This window comes from Canis lupus, chromosome 3, assembly GCF_003254725.2.
Source record: "Canis lupus dingo isolate Sandy chromosome 3, ASM325472v2, whole genome shotgun sequence".
In the NCBI taxonomy this organism is placed as follows: Eukaryota; Metazoa; Chordata; class Mammalia; order Carnivora; family Canidae; genus Canis; species Canis lupus.
The window spans coordinates 31,972,735-31,996,789 of record NC_064245.1 but is presented as its reverse complement, the minus strand read 5'-3'; the positions used below and the strand labels follow the sequence as shown (position 1 = coordinate 31,996,789).

Genomic DNA, 24,055 nt, shown 5'->3' with positions numbered 1-24,055 from the left:
GACTGTCCCCAAAGGGAGTAAGAGAGTCAAATCCAGCTAGATTGCCAGTTATGAGAGGCATGCTTTTAACTCCTGCATCAGAATCACCTGGGGCTTATTTACACTGAAACTTCAGGGGCAAGTCCAAAACTACAGACCACTGTCTGTAGCTGAGTCTGACACTGTTCTCATTCCCAGATGAAAAGGATGGCCAGCTGCCATTAGCATACAGCTTGCCAGGTTGCCCCCAGACTAAACAGCCCCAAGGTACCGACCAGAGTCATCCTCTGTGTCCGAGTCCTCTGCTGAGGGCTGTGTGGAGGCCGGCAGCTCTGCCAACTTGAGGTCATACTTCCCCTCCTTCCCCATCCTGTAGGAGTTGGTGCTGCCCGTGTCCCACTGGACCCTGATCCATCCGTCCTCACCCAGTTCACCAATCACACGGCCAAGACCAGGAGGAGGTCCATCCTGAGGAAGCCAAAACAAAGATTAGTTAAGAATGCATATGCCAGGTGGGGGATGGGGGCATTGAGGGGAGCACTTGATGGGATGAGCACTGGGTGTTATTCTATATGTTGGCAAATTGAACACCAATAAAAAATAAATTTATTTAAAAAAAAAGAAAGAAAAAAAGAAGGCATATGCCTGTTCTGTCACACAAACAAAGACTGTAAGGACTGCTATGTCACTGTGTACAGACTTTGTGCCACAGACTGCTCCAAACCTACTCGCAACATGCACAGCTCTCATCATTACCTTAAATCAAACATCAGGAAATAACTTGCTTATTATGCTCCTTTACCAAGAGTTAAGCAGGGAAAAAACATCGTCTCAATCAGCATTCTCCCTAAGCCAATGCAGAGATAAGGCTTTCCAGCCTAGTCCTGGTGTCCTATTCCTTGGCTCCCTTGATCCCCCATAGGGCTTCGAAACACCAGAAACCTGAAACAATTACTTGCATCTCATCAGGAACCTAGCTAGAATGGAAACTCCATCTCTCACTTCTATGAGTAAAAGCTGTTTTTAGGATACTACTATTGCAGGACACTATGAGTCAAAGCTGTTTTTAGGATGCTGCTACCTGTTCCAGAACACTTCTGAGATGATTCTGATGAGGCCCATGCTTAAAAATGAGGTTGAGAAAACCTAAAGATGACAAGAGTACTACCACACTGCAGGAAGGCGAGCTCTTTCCTTAGCTAGTGACTAAAGTAATGACACAGGCACTAGCCCCCATGATCTCTACCTTGTGAGACCTAACAGAAGCTTAGGAAAGATGTGCTATGAGGAGAAACAGAAATGGCCACTGCCCAACTAGCACACCTGAAACTACAAGGCTGGGGCACTTAATGGGCACATAGCCATCAGTTCCCAGAAGGAACACCTGGGTCCTCACAGCTTTCAGAACATTGTTACTAAGATGAGGTTTGATCTCTCCTGCTTATTCTTGCTCCTGCTCTGGGCTGCCCCTCAAATTGAGCCCAAGCCAAGGAATTTTCTGAAAACAGCCACCACCCTTTGAAGACTTGATTCTGCTCGAGGTTCCCCTACAGCCACTGTCAATCTCTGCTTGTTTTGACCTAATTCACCTGCCCAGAAACTAACTATATCACGAACTACATCCTCTGTCAACTGCACAGGCCCTAAGTTAAGGTAGTTATTTATTCCAATTTCCACTCTCTAACAGCATGCAAGTAAAGTAAAGACTAATGTGTGGCTAATGTGTTTAAAATCAAATCTGAGTACCTGATCACCCCATTTCCAATCAACACCTCTCATGACCCTGGTTCCAATCTTCATCATGGCGGCCAGTTCTGGCCCTGAAACTGGAAGCTGCACAGGAGCCATTTCCTTCCTTGTCTCTTCCAAAACTGTAGCAGAAGCTCCTCGGGCAGAAGCATTCATATCCTCTTCAACATTATCACAACTAGGACCTATCAGATCATCAAATGCAACAGCTGAGCTAGTAAGTAGTTACAATTTCCTAATCTTAATACACTTATTCAAAACTTAGTAAGTACTGATGATGACAGTTTTAAAGAACCTATAGTGTATACTGTAGTACTTTATCAATATAATAAATACCATGAAAGATTTATTAATGGGAATTTAAAAATGTAAAAGAACCAAGCATATAAATACGTATCAGAAGATATAAAAGATATAAAACAGAGACATTTACTCTACTTCTAGTAATTATGCTCCCCTCTCCAAAAAAAAAAGCAAAATGATTAAGTTAGAAAAACACTCATCATATATTTTTATTAGAATATAAAAACAAAATATAACCACCTGTCTGTTGAACAATGAGAAACTTACCAACTTTAATTATAGTACCACAAAGAAAAGAGCTAAGAATAGCAGGTCTGATACTGCCATCCTTAGGAAAGACTGCTTGCAAGGCAGTCCTTAACTGGCCTCTGGAAACTTGGATTTCAGAAGGGCTCCTCCTACCATTCCCTAATGGACAAGAGGCCTCACAGTGCCTAAACTGTTTGTACAATGTGGTTTCTGCTGAAATTTGCTTCTTTCTCTGGGTCTAGAACTTGAGTTATGTGCCAGGCAGAGGTGCCTACTTGACCTGCCCCAGTGCAAACTCTAGGCGCAGAGTCTCTCATGAACTTCCCAGGTAGACATTTCACCCATGTAGTCATTTTCTCTGCTGAGAGAATCAAGTTCATCCTGTATGACTCCAGTAGCAGAGGACTTAGGTCAGTTTCTCCCAGACTTTTCCCATGTGCTTCTTCCCTTCACTGATTTTGGTTTCTAGTCTTTCACTGCAATCAATCTTAGGCCTCAGTATGACTGCTGAGGCCTCCTCACAAATCACTGAAGCTGGGAGTGGTCTTAGGGACCCTGGCACAGGGATGGCAGCAATAGGATTCTCTAGAACAACTCTAACTTGCTGAAATATTGCAAAAGCCCTGTTTAGTAAAAGGAAGAATAAAGGGGTGGAGCATGATGAATATTTGGTTCCTGATTGCTGTGAAATCATCCACAAGTATAAAACAGAAGTTGAGCTATGAGCTGCAAGAAGTAAAATTTATGAATGGATTTTAAAATAGTCTATTTAACCCCAAGAGTCAGCATGCTAGATCCCCTGGCTGCTTTTTGCCTTGCTGGCTAACGTGAGGGGGTAAAAAAGCACAGCCCTAGTAACTCCTCCAGTTTTTGTTCATTCTTCCAAATGGGAGGAAAAGGTGCCCAAACATTCCCAAAGGTGGCTTGGGTGGGTGAAAATGTACAAAGTGCATGATCCTCTCTCAATCAAAAGGGAGAAAAAAGGCTTGTCAGTTCCCAGGGCTGGAGTAAAGCTTTGGATAAGGTAAAGCTTTTCCCCAGCTTTACTGAGGCAAAAAAATTCTTTTCTTCAGCCCAACTCTTTGGAGCCTCAGTGAGGCCCCAAGAGGGCCAGGGTTGCATTCCAGCTAGGATCTCCTCTGGCAGCTATAATGTTAACCCTGTAAATGCCAAATTTATTGCAAAGTGTTCGAATACATTTGCAATAAGAAAAAAAAAAGGGATCTTTTTTTAAGTGGTTTTGTATTTTATGGCTCTTGTATCTGGATGCATACATAAAATTAATATAAAATTGTATATGCTTATAATTTCTTATATGAAAGAAAAAAATCATCCTGATCAAGGAAAGTGGTAAATATAAATATGTATTCATGATATACAACTCCTTTGCTTTCTGCAGCCAGTAGGCAGGTTCAAATTTAAACTCTAAACAGGGATCCCTGGGTGGCGCAGCGGTTTAGCGCCTGCCTTTGGCCCAGGGCGCGATCCTGGAGACCCGGGATCAAATCCCACATCGGGCTCCCAGTGCATGGAGCCTGCTTCTCCCTCTGCCTGTGTCTCTGCCTCTCTCTCTCTCTCTCACTGTGTGCCTATCATAAATAAATTAAAAATTTTTAAAAATAAAATAAAATAAAATAAACTCTAAACAAAAGCTCCCATAATTAATGATTTGTGCTATGACTTTTACCTCTCTGGAAAAAAAGGAGATGACATAAAAATAGAGTCAATTTCTAGATGGAAATTTCTAGATTTTTTCCTAAAGCATTTTAAATCAGTAATGAGGTCTTAAGAAACCAGATGCCTGACTCAGAGGCTGATTGTTTTCTAGCCTGATGCATATTTTTGAACAGGTCATGTGGACACAAAGATTGACGAGATCAAAGAGCTTAGGAAAGCCTTGCTTTTTACTTGGATTGGAACACTGGCCTTACAGTATCTCAGATTTCAGGATACTCAATCTTCTCAAAGGTACATGGAACATTTTCCAGGACAGACCACATGCTAGACCATAAAATAAATCTCAATAAATCAAAATATACTATAATCATACAAATTACATTCTCTAACAGAATGAAACTAGAAACTAGTAACAAGGAAAACTAGAAATTTCACAAGTATATGGAAATTAAATTACATACACTTAACTGCCCAAAGGAAAAAAAATCATGAGAAATTTAAAAATACTTTTGAGACAAATTAAAAAAAAAGCACAACATACCAAAACGTATGGGATGCAGAAAAAGCAGTGCTAAGATGGAAATTTTTGTCTATCAATGCATACATTAAAAAAAGAAGAAAAATCTCAAATTAGTAACTTGACTCTACACTTGGAGACACTAGAAAAATAAGAATACAGTAAACCCAAATTCAGTAGATAGAAGGAAATAATAAAGACTAGAACAGAGATTGGGAATTTATATATATATATTTTTTTAATTTTATTTATTTATGATAGTCACACAGAGAGAGAGAGAGAGAGGGGCAGAGACACAGGCAGAGGGAGAAGCAGGCTCCATGCACCGGGAGCCCGACGTGGGATTCGATCCCGGGTCTTCAGGATCGCGCCCTGGGCCAAAGGCAGGCGCCAAACCGCTGCGCCACCCAGGGATCCCCGAGATTGGGAATTTAAAAAAATAAAACAGAATCAATAAAACCAAAAGTTGGTTTTTTGGAAAATATCAACAAAATTGACAAACTTTTAGGTTGATTAAACAAAGAAAAAAAGATGACAAAAAATAAAACAGAAATGAAACCAGGGACTCTACTACTGATTCTACAGAAATAAAAAGAACTCTAAAAGAGTATTATGAACAATTATACACCAACAAATTAGCCAACCTAGATGAAATGGATAAATTCCTAGGAACCACAGATTATCTGAATTGACTCAAGAAGAAATATAAAACGTGAATAGACCTATAACAAATAAAAATACTGAATCAATTATCAAACCTCTCAACAAAGAAAAACCCAGAACCAGATGGCTTAACTGGTAAATGCTACCAAACATTCAAAGAAAAATTAATACCAATTCTCTAATTCTTCTAAAAATAGAAAAGGAAGCAACACTTTCTAACTCACTCTTTGAGGCCTGATAACAATACAACTATAAAATACTACTCAAAGAAATGAAAGAAGACCTAAATAAATATAAAGCCATCCCAAGTTCATGGAAAGGAAGACTTAATATTTGTTAAAATAGCAATACTCACCCAACGCAATCTATATATTCAATACAACCTCTAGAAAGTCCCAACAGCTACTGTTTACAGACATGAGAAAGCCAGCCCTGAAATTCATATAGAAATCCTAAGGACCCAAAAGAGCCAAAATAATCTTGAGAAAAAAAACAAAGTTGGAAAACTCACTTTTTGATATCAAAACTTACCACAAAGCTAGTGTTCACAACAATGTGGTACTGGCATAATGACATACAGACCAACAAGATAGAGTCTAGAAATAAACCAAAATATTTATAATCAAATCATTTTTGACAAGGGGGCCAAGACCTTGGGGAAAAAAAGTCTTTTCAACAAATGGTACTAGGACGACTAGATAACCAAAACAAATAAAAGGAGTCCTTACCTCACACCATATTAAAAATTGCCTAGAAATAGACTAAAGACCTAAATATAAGAACTAAGACTATAAAATTTTTAAAAAGAAAACACAGTGAGTAATCCTCATGACCTGGGTTTGGCAATGGTTTCTTGAACATAACATCAAAAGCACAAGCAACAAAAGAAAAACAGATAAGCTGGACTTCATCAATATTTAAGGCTTCTGTGCATCAATGTAAAACAAAATACAACCCATAGAAGGGGAGGAAGTATCTTCAAATCATTTAATTGATAATGGTCTAGTATCCAGAATATATAAAGCACTCCTACAACTCAATAACACAAATAACCTAATTTAAAAATGAGCAAATGTTCTGAATAGTTCTCCAAGAGGGCAGCCCTGGTGGCCCAGCGGTTTAGCGCCACCTTCAGTCCAGGTGTGATCCTGGAGTCCCGGGATTGAGTCCCACACTGGGCTTCTTGCATGGAGCCTGCTTCTCCCTCTGCCGCCTGTGTCTTTGCCTCTCTGCCTCTCTGTGTCATGAATAGATAAATAAAATCTTAAAAAAAAAAAAAAAAAGTTCTCCAAGAAAGACAAATGGCTAACAAGCACGTATAAAGATGTTTAAGGCCTTATATTAGCAAAATGTAAATCAAACCACAATGAGATACCACTTCACATCAACTGGGATGGACTCAATTCCTGCCTCCCCACCTCTCAAAAGGAAAATAACTGGTGTTGGTGAGGATGTAGAAAAACTGGAAACCTCTTCCATTGCTGGGGGGAATGGAAAATGGAATGCTATGGCAAAGACTGGGGGTTTAGCAACCAAAAGTAGGGATTACCATATGACCCTGCACTTCCACTCCTAGATATAGAACAAAAGAATTAGAAATAGGTGATCAAACAAAAACTTGTACATAAATGCTCCTAGCAGCACTATTCACAATGGACAGATACAAGTCAAATGTCCAACCATGGATGAAAGGAAAATAAATTGTAGTATATTCACACAATATAATATTTTTTAGCCATAAAAAGGAATGAAGTACTGACACATGCTAAGTGAAATATGCCAGATACAAAAAGCTAAAAATTGGATTTCATTTATATTAAATAACCAGAATAAGGAAATCCACAGAGATAAAGCAGATTTGTTGTTGCCAAAAGCTGAGCGAGTGGGAAATCAGGAATCATCACTAACTGGGTGTGGCTTTCTATTTGAGGTGACAAAAAAGTTACAGAACTAGATAATGGCATGCTTATACAACATTGTAGATGTGCTTAATGCTACTGAATGATAAACTTAAAAGTTGTTAAGAGGGTAAGTTTTATGTCACTCTTATTTTGAAATTATAAAGAAAGAAGACATGAAGGCAAAATCTTGACATTTTCATAAATCACTTAAAGCAGTGCCAACCTACCAATAAGCCGAAGTGCTGTCTGTGTGAGGGCGAGCATGCCTGAGTTCAACAGGAGGTTCAGGTTGTTTGCTCCATGCTGCAGGGTGAGCATGCTGAGCATTACCAGGAGAAAGCGAGCTTGTGGGGTTGTCCCCAGACTTGGTCCTGATGGATTCTCATTGGTAATGGTTTGTAGGGGGACAGGCTGGATACCTAAAAAGCATGGACACTCACATAAATTTCTTGTGTGTGGATATAAAAACATATATGATGCAGAAAGTAGTAGCAATTTTTTAAAATTTCTGTTTTTCAGTGTATTTCCAAAAAGCATGGACATCAGGCAGCTAGCTATGCACTGCTTTGCAATAATCCTACCACCATCAATCCACATATACCCATTTTTAGTTGTCTGCAAAACTTATCACACTGCTCCTCTGAATAGCCTTGGTGGCTTATTCATTTCAAATACAACAGTCATATTTCACTTCTCTTCCACAAGACCAATCCTAGCATTTCTCTGCAGGTACTTAAACTACCCAAGAAATTAAGTATTAATATAGGATACAAACTTTAGGGCTTATGGCATCAGTGATACACAAGAAGATTATGTCCTCTGTTGAATTTTGAAAGTTTTGTTTAAAATTTCAGAAAGCTTAAAGCACCTTAATTATTCTCATGTACCTAGAAACAAGTAATACGCTACATATTAACTGAACTGAATTTAAATAAAAGTTTTTTTAAAAAAGATTATTATTCTTCTTTGTCTCTCTGTGTCTGTCATGAATAATTAAAATCTTAAAAAAATTATTATTCTAATGTACAAAGTTATTAGTCTTCTCAAAGAGCAAAAATCAGCATTTGAGAGTTTCTACAACTTATAATTAAGAGCCAAACTGTAAAATAATGCTAATGTGATCACTGACATCACTTCAACAGCATTCTTAATACAGCCTTTTAAGAAGATGTTTTTTTTTAACTCACCAAGCTCTTTAAATTTGGCATTTGCATCCATCAAAACATTTCGAATATTCTGAACAGCCCAAGCATATAGCTTGCCAAAAGTTACTTCCAGTAGCATCCGATTAAAAGGTGGGATCAAATCCACATCCTTTAAGCAATCTGTAAGAGGTTCCCTTTCAAAGAAAGATAGAGAATATTACTTAGAATATTGCCAGATTTTTAACTTGAATAGAAAAAATGCTTTGTTGCCACAATTTCCCTTAATTAATAAAAAAATGTTCTGAAGTTTTACCCTATGTCAATCCCCTCAGGAATAAGTCTTTGCCATCCACAGAACATAGCATACTGCACAGATGGAAGTAGGAAATTTTTGGTTGCCAGTTTTAAAATTGTATCTATCCCTTCCAGACGAACTTCTGCTCTCTCCAACTGCAAAATATCAATGTATACAGTTAAGTGTTGTGTGTGTTATCATATGCAGAAAAGAATGTTCTTAGAAAATTTTACCTGTTTTAATAGGCACTTTCTCATTTTTTCCACATCTACTGGCTCCTCTTTAAGGGCAAACTCAGCAATTGTACTGAGGAGTGCAGACTGTGGATAAAGACCTTGAACATTCTGCTTCAACCATTTGTATTTGTGCACACCTGTAACTGTACTCAACAGTGGTTGCCATTTATCCTGACAAAGGAAAACCATTTTCACCATTAGTTTGCTTATTAATATTAACTTGTACTCTAAAACACTTACTCAAATAAAATACAAATACATAGAAGTAGGTTAAAATTAGTAAAATACTTTATATTAAAACGTAATGTATGGCAAAAATAACTATGCCATAAATAGGCTTATAAATGAATTTATAATCTCTATATTTACTTAGTTTGGAATAGACAAAGTTAAATTACCACTCATATTAATAGCCTAAGACCAGGACAGCTTCTGGAGCAAAAAGTACATTCAATGAATGAATGGTAAATGAATAATGATACAATGTACCTCTAAATGTAAAAGGAAACACTTTTCCAGCTATCAGTCTGACCAGGACACCATAAATCAAGTGTGTTCGGTGTGACTGGGGCTGTCATCTATACTTTCAGTAACATGCTACACTCTCTATGAAGAATAAAGTGACAATACTTGTGGGTTCCTTTGTAGGTGCTTTGTTTTTATTTAGCCAGCCTCAAAATCATAGTAAATGCTTTACCTTAGGAGATTTAATTGTAATGGGTCTTTTGTCCACACTTATAGGACTGTGAGGCAAAATGCAAGCTTCTTCTAAATCACTTTCTTCATTTCCAATTTTTTCTTCATCATCAGTAGATTCTGGCTTCTTAGGAACTATGATTAAAAACATCATTAATTATAAAATCATTTAAACATAATTTTAAATTACGATATATTAAATCTGCATAAAGTTAAAGCACCTGAATATTTTACTAAAACAAATATGCAAATATCACTGTCAACTGAAAAGCTAGTAAAAATTATCATTATTTTCACATGACATTCAATAATAATATTGTCATTTCACATCATGAACAGAAAGACAGTAAGAGTGCTATGATAGGGCAGATCCTACGGAAAGGGAAGCCCAGAATCAGCAAACATTTGCTTAAAGAGCCAGATGGTGAATATTTTAGTCTTTGCAGGCCAGTCTATTGCAAATACTCAATCCTGCTGTTGCAGAATGAAAAGCAGCTAATTTTAATCATGGATGCAGGAATTTAAACTTCATATAATTTCCATTTATTAAACTTATTATTCTTTTGATTTAAAAAAAATTTAAAATGCAAAACTAGTCTTAGCTCACGGGCAATAGACAGCAAGCAGCAGGCTGCATTTTTCCTCAGACCATAGCTGGCCCACTCTGAACCAGGCAATGACTTCTATCATCACTGTGCAAGTGAATTAACTAGATGTCTTTTACTATGTCAGTCTCTTTAATTAGGGAAATTTCTATTGACTTTGCAATGTGATATGTGCTGTTGCTTCCATATTTTTACTCCCTTTTAAGAATTTTAGTCTATTTCTTCTCAGCATATAATAAACAATGTAATTAATAATATACCTGGGCAGTAAAACACTTAACACAGCAGGTCTAGGTTGCCCAAACCCTACAAATTCCCAAGACTGTCCCTTCAGCACTTGGCCAGCTCCTATGAACTGATGTTCTGCCTGATAAGAGTTTCTGTATACCTGAGGTCTGGGGCCATATGACCACACAGTTTATGCTAACAATGGGACGTATGGTTATTATCTGTTTACACTGTGGAGACTTGAGTCTTAAGTAACTAAGAGCAACCATGCAGGCCCATATGTCTATGTGACTGATCCCAATAATAATCCTGAACATCAAGGCTCAGGCGAGCATCCCTGACTGACAGCCCTTCATACATGTGGTCTCTCACTGCTGAGAGAATTAAGCATGGTTCTGTACAGCTCCACTAGAAGCTTAGGCCCAGTTTCCTTTGGATTTCTCTCAATGCACCTTTCCTTTTACTAATTCTAACTTGTATCCTTACAAAGTAATAAACCATAACTATGAGTATAACAGCTCTTCTGAGTCCTATTGAGCCATATATCAGTGAATCATCAAATTTAAGGGTGCTCTTGGTGGCCCTAATACAGCACCAGCAATATTAATCATTTATAAGTTACTTAAATTTCTTAAAAAAAAAAAAAAAACCTTCAAACATAACACAACTAAATATTTAAACCCAAAACAAGAAACTTTAAGAGGTAACAATGTGGGCTCAGAATCTGTGGAGGTGAGAGCCGGGTGGTGAGGGCATCATCTTCCCTCACGCTGCAATGGCAGTCTCCTAAGCCTGTGCCTCTGCTCCAAAGATCTCAGAAGCATTCCTACCATGATCTCCTGACCTGGAGCATCTCTCAGATTCAGGCAATTGTTGTGGCTTAACAGTTTGCTCAAGAACAATCAATTCAGGATGGCTTCTAACACAAGCTAATCTTTCATGACATCATTGCTCATGTGCATCAAAAACTCAGTAATTTAAAAAAACTAATTAATATTGTTTAATAAGCTGATCTGTGAATAAATCAGTATAATTCATAAGAATATAATCAGAAATTTCCGGGATGCCTGGTGGCTCAGCAGTTGAGCATCTGCCTTCAGCTCAGGGTGTGATCCCAGGATCTGGGATCAAGTCCCTCATCAGGCTCCCTACAAGAAGCCTGCTTCTCCCACTGCCTGTGTCTCTGCCTCTCTCTCTGTGTGTCTCTCATGAATAAATAAATATTTTTAAAAAAAGAAAAAAATAAAAAAATAAAAAAAAGAAAAAAAGAAAAAAAGTTTCTGTAGACATATTTATAATCAACCAAATTCCAAGTATTTTATGTACTTTTATTCAAATTCTGGTCATTTAAGGCAAAAAATCTTTTCCATATCCCAGCAACTACATATCTGCTTCCTGAAAATATTAGTAACTCCTCTTCTAGCTACTTTTATAACAATTCTCCATGTATCGGAATACTCAATACTTCCAAAGAAAAACATTTCTTTACAAGAATGGCAGTATTAACTGAAAAATTAAACACTGCCATATATTTCATTTACCAGGACAAGTGATAAAAAAAAGAATACTTCCTTTTCCCCATCAATTTAACAAAGCTTATAGCATTTACCTTTTTCAGTATCAATTTACTAGTTACCAAATCATAACACCCTCAATCTTAGCATCATTATCTGATATTGGAAAAATAAGCAGTATCTGTTATATTTTTTAAATGCTTTACCTTTTTCTTTTTTTTTTTTTTAAGATTTTATTTATTTATTCATGAGAGAGAGAGAGAAAGAGGCAGAGACACAGGCAGAGGGAGGAGCAGGCTCCATGCAGGGAGCCTGACACAGGACTCGATCCCGGGACTCCAGGACCACCCTGGGCCAAAGACAGGTGCTGAACCGCTGAGCCACCCAGGGATCCCCAGGATCTGTATATTTAATCATAAATACACATAACAAATATGATGGCAGTCATGAAAATCCACATGTACTGACCAGTAGCGAATAGCTTCACTCAAATCACAGACTCAGTTGTATGGCAGAAAAGCACACACTTTGACAGCACTTACCTGCCTTTTACATTCTTACCTCTCTTCTTCCTTCGTTCTCGAATTATCTTCTGAGCTATCCTCCTCCAACGGGGCAAAGAACTTAACAATTTAAACTTGGACATTATAGAAAGATCATTACAAACTGCAGGTCTCAGTTCATTAAAGAGGAATCTCAAACGTTCGATGACTGGAGCACAGACTTCCTTGTAAGAACGACCCTGTTCTTGATGCGTCTACAAAGTTAAACATGAAAAGATACCAAATATTTTACCAACTATCTGCGGAGCACAGAAGAGAATAAAAATGTACTTACCTTAATGAGTGAACATTTTGCTTGGTAGACAACTCTACAAACATCCACTACTGATTTAGGCAATGTTCTGTGCTTTACTTGCTCTATACCAAGTGTTCCTGCATGAACTAAAGATAATGCCACGTGACCTACAAAAGATATTTTAAACAAGGGGCAAGGTAAGAATGAATGCATATTGCATGTCAGTCAAAAAATTTATAGTATAGCTAAGATATCAAGCTTCATACCTAAATCTTCATGCTTTAAAAGGCAACATAAGAGTAAGCGGCCAACCTCTTCCACAGGATGCTCAGGAGGAAATGTGATTGGTGTGGTCAAGTGGCACTGCCTACAGTACCTTTCTATTTGACACAAAAAGTCCTGTAATGGAAACAGCTGGAGGTAACTTCAGAGCTACCCTAACATGCCATTACGAATTCCAAACTACATGCCACAATTTCTGATATACTCGCAATCAGCAATGCTTCTAAAACATCACTGGCATATTGTACCAAACCAGCCTCTTACCTCAAAAATCAGCCCCACAAATAATATGTAAATAAAGTCTGTGCTAAGAAAAAAGAAGTCTGTGCTAAGCCAACCAAAAAACATAAAGGTATTCACACATCAAAGTTCTAAAGTAAACGAAGGCCTCACCTTCACATTGTGATCCTGTATGTTATTATCAGCAATAGCTTGCAGGAAGGCCTGAGAATGGTCACCCAGAGCCCGTCTGTCGGAGCAGAGTCGGGACTTGCTGGCAGGAGTGCCCCCAGGAGAACTACAATGGTCCTCGTCTTTCTCCTCATTATAGCTATAGTGGATCTGGCTGGTCTGTAGGCCTCCAGAGAAGATGGATGACTGAAGCCACTCTAGAAAATACACTATGCAAACATTAAAAAGAAACTTGAGTGTGCACTATTCAGAAATAAATATTGAAATAAAAGATAAAGAACTGAATAGCTGATTTAGGAGGAGAAATTCAGCATCACCCATATTAAAGAGTCATATTATCTATCATATTTACAGAAACTAGCTTATACTTCCCTGTATCTGTATGAAAACAGTTCCGGTTCTTCACTACACTGTAAGCATGGTGTCAGAACACAGTAGTTCCAGTCCAACATCTACTCGGACACTTGGTCAAGCATGGAGCTGACAGGTACCACAAATACTGTGTGAAGACTGGGACTTTGCATTTTAACAGGGAGAGCAGCATTTGGGGAACACTTATACAAGTAATCATTCAACTTGAACTGGGATAACTGTATGCTACAAAGTACTATAGTGGGCACAACAGTGGTCAGCAGCAAAACCTCCACTATTCGAAGATTCAGTAAAAAATTTGCTGTGGAAGTGACAACTGAGCTGAGATTTAGATAAAGACAAAAACACTGAGCATCCAGGTAGGAAAACAGCACGTGAGAAGGGATCTACAAAGACAGTCAGGGCAAGCCATATTTCCCTAGAGCATAATCTAGTAATAAAAATGGCAGACTGCTAAACATACAACATGGGATCTTAGTAAGAGAGATCCTTGGGAGATCGGAAATCCAGTCGACTATAAAGGAGACCTGTGTAGAGCATGGCCAGACTCTAAGAACATGCTATCCCTCAGTGCAAATATGAGTGCTCATTCTAACTGCTATAATAACTGGAGTAAAGAAAGGTTGATCAAAAAAGTGAAGTCAGTTTGTACATTGCTACAAGTCTTTTTCAATGACCTGTGCTATCAAAATAATCCTCCAAAACCCAAGCAATTAAATCTGGGATGTACTCAACATTCTTTTAATGGAAATTTAGCGATTAGAGCATTCACAAACATTCTCCAAAGTGCCACATTAATTCTAAAACACAAATCTGATGATGACCTTCCCTAGATCTCTACATTTAAAACTCTTTCTAATCACTCAAAAATACTGCTCTAAAGGTGGCTTCTGATGCCCTAGAGTAGGTTAGGCCCTCATTCACTAGAGCCCATAGCATCTTCTGTTCTTTACTCTGACTCTTCTCATTTCCCACCCTCTTTGCTGATTTAGAAGAAGCCTATCTTCCCCACAGTACTACAAGTCTTTGAGGGAGAGGATGAGTCCATTCCCCGCCACCCCCAAAGGCTCTACAAGCAGAACATCCAGCATGCACACCAAGGCTTGCTCCAGAAGGCTGAGCTGACCAGGTACCATGGCTATCACTGCCCACTAGCCTTCTCTCCTGACGGTACACATACACGAATAACTAGAAGCCCCAGCTTTTCTCAACAATGTCCCTCACACACGTGTTTCTGCCCATAAGGTTCATACAGCCAGTTTGCTGCGACTCCAATTTCATGATTCTTCCACCTCTGATGTGGCTTTCCTCCCCATCAGAACCAGTTATAAATGTCTCCATTTTATCCTCTACCACACTGCGTACTGATCTATGATAATATCTGGCTCATCATCACATAAAAAGCACCTAAAGGCAGAGATATGTTTAATTCCATGCCTAATGCATTGAGCACCTCATATGGTAACTCGTAAGTTACTCAACAGATACTTGCTGAATAGCTGGTAGATTGAGAAATGTACAAATACACAAAGAGAACTTTAATCCACCTTAAATGGAGAAATTTTTTCACTTAAGGTGATTAAAAAGGTTACAATCCCAAAATGTATTTGAGTCTAGTAAAAACACAATTCTAAAACAGAATGCCATTACCAACAGAAATAACCAATCCATATCACATAGAAACGACAGCCCAGTTAAGCCCATCTGTCACAGGAAGCAAAAGTCAGAGCACACATAGCACAATCTTCCAATGCACCTGTTAGCTTCCCCGGCTGTCACATGTCACAGGTCATGAGAGCAAATGAAAGCCACTAACAGCTATTTCTATTTACTTGGCTTAGTCTCTTAATCTCACTATCTTATTTTTACTCACCAACAACTGTGCTGATTCTTCTTCTCCTATTCTAAATGGCACTTACAGCTCAGCTAAAGTATCTGTTAGCAGAAAGCAAAATTTTTCTTACTGGCACATTCGATCTCGACTGGAGACAGTGGTGTGCTCATAGCCAAATAGGAAGCATGTAATCCGAGAAGCAGGCCCAGATTCCTCTCTGTGTCTATTAGAGGTGAAGAGAGACTTCCCAGATCTGGTATGGTAACAACTTCTTGGTCAGGCTTGGAAAGATAAATTTCATTAGGAGTCTGAGAAAACAGGGTTAATTAAAAACATAAAACCAAAAAGAGCAACAGCTAATATCCCTAAACAAGACAAACTTTCATCAGGAAGAGAAGCAGATGCTCTGGACACTCTCCTTCTATATCCTATTATAGTGAGCTCATGCTGCTGCCAAAATAACAGAAGATATAAACCACACACACCCTACAAAGCAGACAGTAAACAGTTCTACTGGTGATAAAATCAAAGCTCATATAAACAAATTAACTAGAGAATTCCTTACAAAGTCAAAAAGAAGTTTCCAGAGTGACTGTAACAATACTTCAGAACATATACTGAATTGTTACATGCATAAATAACCCCCCAAAAGCCAAAAATATAACAAGAATTGCTGTGCGTAGTGAACTATGACCACATATGCAGAGGAAATAAATTTATGCTAACAAAAAGGAAACCCAATTAGAAAAGTGTTCAAATGAAAATAAACTCTGTCATTCGTATTAGATGATAATTTATAATCTTCCCCTTCATGAAAGCATTAAGTGGCACTTAATAAATTTTATTACTTCTGGATTCATACCTGGAAAACCAATCCCAATATATAAATTCCAAAGCTCAAGCATATGTAGGACATACTTCTATTCTAAAGAGTTATGCTACTAGATAGCTCTTCCCAAAAAACCTAACCAAGATAATAAGGCATTTCAAATTTCTACATAAGTTTACAATGAAATTGTAAAGACCAAAGGTTACCTTCTTTTTTATGTGTGGAAAAGTGTCCACCTTTACAACAAATTAACAATTTTTGAAATGGTTTTTCAAGACCAATACTTCGTAAATCTTAACATGAAAAAATGTAAATTCATTTACAAAGAAATCTCTAAAGATCTTCATATGTTCATATGTGTCACTTAATGACATCCATCCCCACATCAAAAGGCCCAGCTATCAGTACTTCAGGGCAAAAACCACCTATCACAGATATACGGAGAGGATCTCTCTCCCCTGACATCCATGATGAGGCCTACTGCACACAGCCTCACCTCCAGATACTGGCCAACACAGAAGGCATGCATCGACTCCCGAGTGTCCTCAAACTGCAAAGCAGCTTCCAAAGCTACCACTGGGTCTTCCCCTGCAAACTGAGCTAAAGCAAAAAAGAACAAAAGCAGTATTACTTCAATGCTATTTGCCCAGATACCTGCATTAGAAATGTCTAGTAGGGGATCCCTGGGTGGCGCAGTGGTTTGGCGCCTGCCTTTGGCTCAGGGCGTGATCCTGGAGACCCGGGATCGAGTCCCACGTCGGGCTCCCGGTGCATGGAGCCTGCTTCTCCCTCTGCCTGTGTCTCTGCCTCTCTCTCTCTCTCTCTCTCTCTGTGAGACTCTCATAATAAATAAATAAAAAATAAAAAATAAAAAAAAAAAAAAAAAAAAGAAATGTCTAGTAGGAGGGGCTCCTGGGAGGCTCAGTCAGTTAAGTGTCTGCCTTTGGCTCATATCAGGATCCCAGAGTCCTGGGATCAAATCCCATGTTTGGGCAAGTCTCTGCTCAGCGGGGAGCCTGCTTCTCCCTCTCCCTCTGCTGCTACCTCTTTATTCTGTCAAATAAATAAATAAAATCTTTAGGAAGCAAGGAAAGGATGGAGGGAGGGAAGGAGGGAGGGAAGACAGAAAGAAAAAGAGGAAGGAAGGAAGGAAGGAAGGAAGGTCGGTCAAGTAGGAAATAGATAAGGCAGGTTAACTTCAAAGTGAGGGTTATCAAAGTATAATGATCTTTCTCTCTCCCCCAAAGCTGCATGGGCCAACTCAGGACTTGAAACAAGTTCCAACAAGTATTGAAAAAAACACAAACAAAAAATGCACAATGATGAGAAATTCTTCAAATGTGCTTGAATTTACTGATAGGACAGACATCAGAGTTACCAGCAGATTAAAATGTATAGAGGCTGGAGCAAAACTCAACTAATCACTTAAAAGCCAAATGCTCTGCTCAAAATGGTACATGTTACAACTTTTAACCATGAAGTGGAAAGTGAAGCCTTACCAAGAATACTATTTCCTGTTAATGACTGTGTCTGGAAGTCCTTTATATCATACACTTTCCCATCGATCACAGTCCAGAAGCCTCCATCTTTATTGTGGTTCTCCAAATCAGCTTTGCGTATCTGTGTCACCTCCTCATTATTTCTACAGTTCTGACCTGTAAAAAAAGACTCTGTATATACAGAAACCAAAATCAATGAATCAATAGATAAAACAATCAGAACAAATCATGCAAAAGAACTATAAATGGAAACAGACAAATCCATAACCATAATGGCTATGGGTTTAACTATAACTAATACCACAAGCAAAAATGCACTGAAGATATGTAACAATTTATAAAACAAATACCAAAAACAACATCACCTGAGTAGCATGAATTGCAAATCTGACCATACACCAGGCAATGAAATAAATCTTAAAAATTTCAAAGGAATAAAGTTAGAGTATGTGCACTGACTATAATGCAGTTAAATTACAAATAAGTAACAAAAATAAAAATTCTCTACAAATTTGAAAATTATGAAACATAAATCATCCAAAATTCCCAGAAAAAAATGACTATGGAAAAAAATGCAATGAACAATAATAAAAATACTATAGAACAACACTTATATAGCTAAATAAATGTTTGAGGGCATTTATACCTTTAAGAATATATGATAGGAAAAAAGAAAAGCTAAAAACTTAGTGAATATCAAATCAATAAAATTTTATGAGCTCATAATGATACAAAAGAAGAAAAATGAAAAGAGACAATATGAAGGAAGGAAAGGAGGGATTGAGGAAGAAAAGGGAGGGAGGGAGGATACCTCATTGGTCACCTTTGCAAGCACTAGGACACCAACTCAATATTTGAGAAATGATAAGGGGAGATGATTGAGGAGGGGAATCCAGTTAGGATCATGTCCTAAGCTGTGCAAATTGTGAGAGCAAGGCTGCTAGGGGATATTATAGAGGTAAGACTATATATATGAACTCCCTGGTCCATGGGAACAGAACTGAAGGTGGGGTCACCCTGAATCACAGGCCTCAGAAGCAATGAAACAAGAAGCACACATCATGACCTCAGACACACTCTAACCAAAACTGAACCCAAATCTGTACTCAAATCTCATCAACCCTATACATATAACCAGCTATTTAGGGAGAGTATAACCAATAGACATTAGACCAAAAGAAGAGAGAGCAATCAACCAAAATCATGATATGTATAATTCTCCAGAACAAATGCCCTGGTTCTTTGACAAATAAATAGTATGACCAAAGAGGAGAGAAGGCCTAGAGTTATACCATTAAAGGAAATAGAGAATGGAAGGGTATCAACCAACTGTAACATGCAAAACATGTTTAGATCTTGACTCTAAATTAAAAAAAAAAACACACACACCAACAAAAAGGCATTTTTAGATAATGCAGGAAAATTGAACATGGATTACATGTTACACTGAAGAATCATTAATTTTGGACAGAATAACATTATGGTTTCATCACCAAAAATAGTTCTGATCATTAACAGGTAGTACCTGTCAAAATGTTTTAAAGAGATATGCTTAAGATGATTCAATCATTCATGCAATCAATCAATAAGATAAGTGCAGGAGAGGTTGGTAATGGTAAACCCAGGTTAATTAGCCTATTCTCCCTACTATCTGTGTTTTCATTTCTTTAAAAGTTAGAAAAACATCAGATTAAACCCTAAGAAAGAAGAAATAATAAAGACCGGTGTGGCACCTGCATAAAGACAGACATTTAGGTCAATGGAACAAAATACACAGCTCAGACATAAATCCTCATATATATGGTCAAATGATTTCAGACAAGAGTACCACAACCATTCAATGGAGAAAGGACAATCTTTCCTACAAATGGAGCTAGGAATACTGAATATCCAACTACAAATAAATCAAGTTGGACACTTACTTTACACTATATACAAACAATAACAAAATAGATCAAAGAGCTAAAGAGTTAAAACTATAAAACATCAAACTCTTAGGGAAAAATAAAACAGGAGAAAACTTTTATAACATAGGACTTGGCAATGATTTCTTGGATAAGACACCAAAAGCATAGGGAACAAAAGAAAAAACAGGTAAGTTGGACTTTATCAAAATTAAACATCACAGGACACCATCAACAAATTGAAAAAGCAATCCACACAGAGAAGAAATAGGTGTAAATTATATGTATCCAGAATATATAACAAACTATAACCAACTCCTACAACTCAACAACCACAAAATCTGATTCAAAAATTGGAAAATCATTTGAATAGACATTTCTCCAAAATATGCAAATGGTCAATAGGCACAAGAAGAGATATACATCACTAACCATTAAGGAAAATCACATCAAAACTACAATGTGACACCACTTCATCCCATTAGGATGGCTATTAACAACAAAACAAAAAAACAAATGTTGGCAAGGATGTGAAAAATTAGAACCCTTCCTTGTACCCTGCTTATAGGAATGTAAAATGGAATAGAACTATAGAACACATCATGGTGGGGTTCTTCAAAAAGTTAAACATAGAATTACCATATAACTCAGCAATTCCACTGTCGGCTACATATCCAAAAGCAATGAAAGCACGGATTCAAATAGATGTTTGCATGCCTATATTCATAGCAGCGTTAGTCACAGCAGCCAAAAAGTGGAAACAACCCAAGTGTCAAATGGCAGCCAATGATGAGTACAGTTACAGGTGTGCACAAATACAAATGGTTGAAGCAAAATATATCCACAGTCTGCACTCCTCAGTACAATTGCTGAGTTTGCCCTTAAAGAGGAGCCAGTAGATGTGGAAAACATGAGAAAGTGCCTATTAAAACAGGTAAAATTTTCTAAGAACATTCTTTTCTGCATATGATAACACACACAACACTTAACTGTATACATTGGTATTTTGCAGTTGGAGAGAGCAGAGATTCATCTGGAAGGGATAGATACAATTTTAAAACAATTTTAAGGGATAGATACAATTTTAAAACTGGCAACCAAAAATTTCAACCAAGGATGAACCTTGAAGACATGCTAAGTAAAATAAACCAATTACCAAAAAACAAATACTATATGATTCCACTTGTATGACCTACCTAGAGTAATGCAATTCATGTATTCAAGTTGAATGGTGGTTGCCAGGGCTGAGGGGGAGTAGAGAATGGGAAGTTAGTGTTTAATAGGTATAGAATTTCAATTGAGGGGAGATGAAAACGTTTTGAAGCTGGATGGTGGTGATGGTTGCACAATAACATAAGTATCTAAAGCCAGAGAACTGAAAACTTTTTTAAAATGGTTAAAATAAATTTCGTTAGGTATATTTTATCATAGTTTAAAAAGGGGGGGGTTTCCTCTACCTCCCACCCTCAAATCAAAAGAAATTGTTCATAAAGAACACTACAGATCAAGATGATTATCTTGCAAATTCTACCAATCTTATACATACCCTCCTAAAAAAAGAAGAGCATAACTCTAACAGACTAACACAACCGCCTTACCAAAACTTACATAACTCTATTATGTTTTTGTACTATCAGATCCATCAGAAAGTTTCTCCCAACTAGCTAACATTCTCAACTGACAGATCATAAACGAATTGAGAGGCTGCATGGGAAGCTCCCATGTTCCTAATTTACAGCTTCTTTGTTAGTGAAGGAGTGGTGATTATAAGCAACCTACATAGCATTAAAAAGAAATAAAACTGCAATTCACAAATACAGATGCAAAATGTCGGGGAAAAAAAAAACAAACCAATAATGTATATTAATATGACCAATATAACCTAGGTAGTTTTATTCCCAAAATGGAAAAAACTGATTTAATTTTTGAAAAATCAATAATTCGTCCCTGGTTCGATCCCGGGTTTCAGCACACACACACACACAAATCAATAATTCACATATTAATAGAAAAAAAGAGGAAAAGTTAAATGATCATTGAGATGCAGAAAAGCATTTGATGCAATCTAATATCCAATCACAACTAAAACCTCTACGTAAAGCAGAATAAAAGAGAACATCCTTAATATTTAAAGGTTTCTACAAAGAAAACCCTTAACAAACTTCATACTTCATGTACAAAATTTGGAAAGCTTTTCTTCTGTTCCTAAGAACAAGGCAAGGTTGCCCACTATCCCATTTCCATTCAACAATTCACTAGAGGGTGCTATCAAAGTGCAAGAAATCAAAGAGGGAAGCTGCAAGATCAGAAACAGACAGAGGCAGTCAACTTATTTAGACAAAAGTGGTACTCCCAAAGAGTGATCAAGGACAGTCCTTTCACCCAAAAGTGCTAGTATGATGACCCCATGGACAAAAGACCTACGGAAAAAATAACATTTGACCTCTTGGCAACGAAGTGGAACGGTGAAAACTCTCATATTCTATAGAGATGAAAATCAGCACAATCACTATGGAAACCTGGCATTTGTACTAAAGCATACCCTATAAACTACCATGAAATAGACATAAGAATGTTTAAACAACTAAATTGTTAAGGGGTACATGCCTGTCTGATAAAATGGTCAAGAGAAGCAGCAGACCAATGACCACACAAGATCAGAGAGGGGAATCTTTCAGAAGACAAAAAGCAGTTTTGATGTGTAGGATGGTCCCGCCAACATTCAACTTCTTAATCTGGATGGATGTTAAATTATTTTCTCTATGATCAATCACAGCATTGTTCTCTGTACTTTTGAGTATGTGTTTTATTTCATGCACACAAAAAATGTCTTTAAATTAATGAGTTTAAACTGCTAATCAGATTAAATGCCCTCAACCATACTGAGTATAGAGACAAAAGTAACATTTAAATTCACAAAAGTAGAAGAATGGTACTAAAAATATTAGTGATATAAAAAGTTAAAAACTATGCTTGACATTCTAATGTTATTTTCTTCAGCACAGTTGTTACTTCTTACTTGAAGCTCCCATGTTACAATATGACAGTTTATAATGGGAGAAGAAAAAGCCCACATTCCTTGAGCTTTCCTATAAAATAAAAGTTGAACCAAAAAATTGAATTTAATTCTATGAGTCCAGAAAGTCAGAACCATACATATGGTAACGCAGACTTAGGTTCAAAAATGTCAAAGCTAGAAACTTTGAAAAAACAAGTTCTATTCTAATTTGGTAAGCACTATAGACCAAGTGCTCAGCTGACTATGGGAATTCCATAACTCTGTAACGTCAGATAGAATGAGTTCAGAAAGTCATCCCACACTGATGTTTGCCTCCCAAGCTGAGCCATATCTAATCACTTCCGACAGTACCTTCTGGAGACACCACTCAAGAAAGGGCTTTCCAGAACTTTCTAAAATAGTCCATTTCACAAAGTAACAACCATTATTAAGAAAAAAATCTTCCTTAAATATAACTTAAATCTCTTCTGATTTGAATTATCTTCATTTTCCACTTATACGACCATCAGTGAAAATGGCAAAAATTGGTCTCTCTGTGAAGTACTCTAAAAAGGCAGGAATAGGCTAGCTAAGATAGAACTCTCCTGAATGGAAGTTCTGTAAGCTAAGCAGCCATACCCATGATGCCAGGCCAAGCTAACTCTTCATGGTCATCCCTTTCTTTCCCTGGTGCCAGCTGGTTGAACCGATCCAGATGTTCTAAAAGGCCACCCAGCAGAGGGACAGCTCCAGCCTCCTGCATGACACCAGCATTTTTACTGAGCAGAAGCACTATAGAAACTACTAGCTCTGGAAGGAGAACACCTACATTTTAAAAGAAAGAAAAAAAAAAGCATTAAGATCTAAATAAAGCATGTATCCTACAAAACTACTTTTAAGCTCACACAATTCTAATAAATCACAAAATAAGGAATGCTTGTCTCTTAGCACATCTCTACAAGATTATTTTATCTTTCATTTTGAAAGAATAGATAAAATATCAAATGGAACCCTGAGTTACAAGAATGCTTTTCAAAAACACTATTTCAACATAGAAGTATTAACTAGAGTTTTATATTCAGAAAACTGTTTCCAGAAAACTAAGTTTATTATCAGGAAAAAAAAGCACTCAATAATAATGCTCTACTGTCATAGAATTAACTAACATATTAAGCAACACTGGAATTTATTAAGGTCCTGAAAGGGGCAACTAATTTTTATGCTGCTGAAATAAAATTAGATAATTATTAGTGACCTCATTATTAAAATGTTAATAATGGTGATATAACTCTAAATCACTAATAACATTTATACAGTGATACAACTCCTGCAGCAGGTTACTTAACAAATGAATTGTCAGCAAGTGAAAAA

The 24,055-nt window shown here is 37.3% G+C and overlaps 1 protein-coding gene across 7 annotated transcripts in view; it reads right to left on the bottom strand.

Moving 5' to 3' along the window:
• HERC2 (HECT and RLD domain containing E3 ubiquitin protein ligase 2) overlaps positions 1–24,055 on the bottom strand; it is a 241,470-nt gene that overhangs the window by 116,462 nt on the left and 100,953 nt on the right. For 6 of the 7 annotated variants that reach the window (XM_025437755.3, XM_025437758.3, XM_049107999.1 and 3 more), the window contains 15 exons: positions 23,324–23,509; positions 17,783–17,953; positions 16,780–16,883; positions 15,585–15,735; positions 13,231–13,445; positions 12,822–12,954; positions 12,595–12,722; positions 12,319–12,514; positions 9,412–9,545; positions 8,712–8,885; positions 8,497–8,633; positions 8,226–8,377; positions 7,266–7,457; positions 1,726–1,913; positions 255–447 (listed from right to left, as the gene is read on the bottom strand). In XM_025437755.3, coding sequence (XP_025293540.1) covers positions 255–447; positions 1,726–1,913; positions 7,266–7,457; positions 8,226–8,377; positions 8,497–8,633; positions 8,712–8,885; positions 9,412–9,545; positions 12,319–12,514; positions 12,595–12,722; positions 12,822–12,954; positions 13,231–13,445; positions 15,585–15,735; positions 16,780–16,883; positions 17,783–17,953; positions 23,324–23,509 — 2,454 coding nt within the window. The remainder of the gene's footprint in view (positions 1–254; positions 448–1,725; positions 1,914–7,265; positions 7,458–8,225; positions 8,378–8,496; positions 8,634–8,711; positions 8,886–9,411; positions 9,546–12,318; positions 12,515–12,594; positions 12,723–12,821; positions 12,955–13,230; positions 13,446–15,584; positions 15,736–16,779; positions 16,884–17,782; positions 17,954–23,323; positions 23,510–24,055) is intronic. The other variant, XM_025437759.3, reaches the window with a different exon arrangement.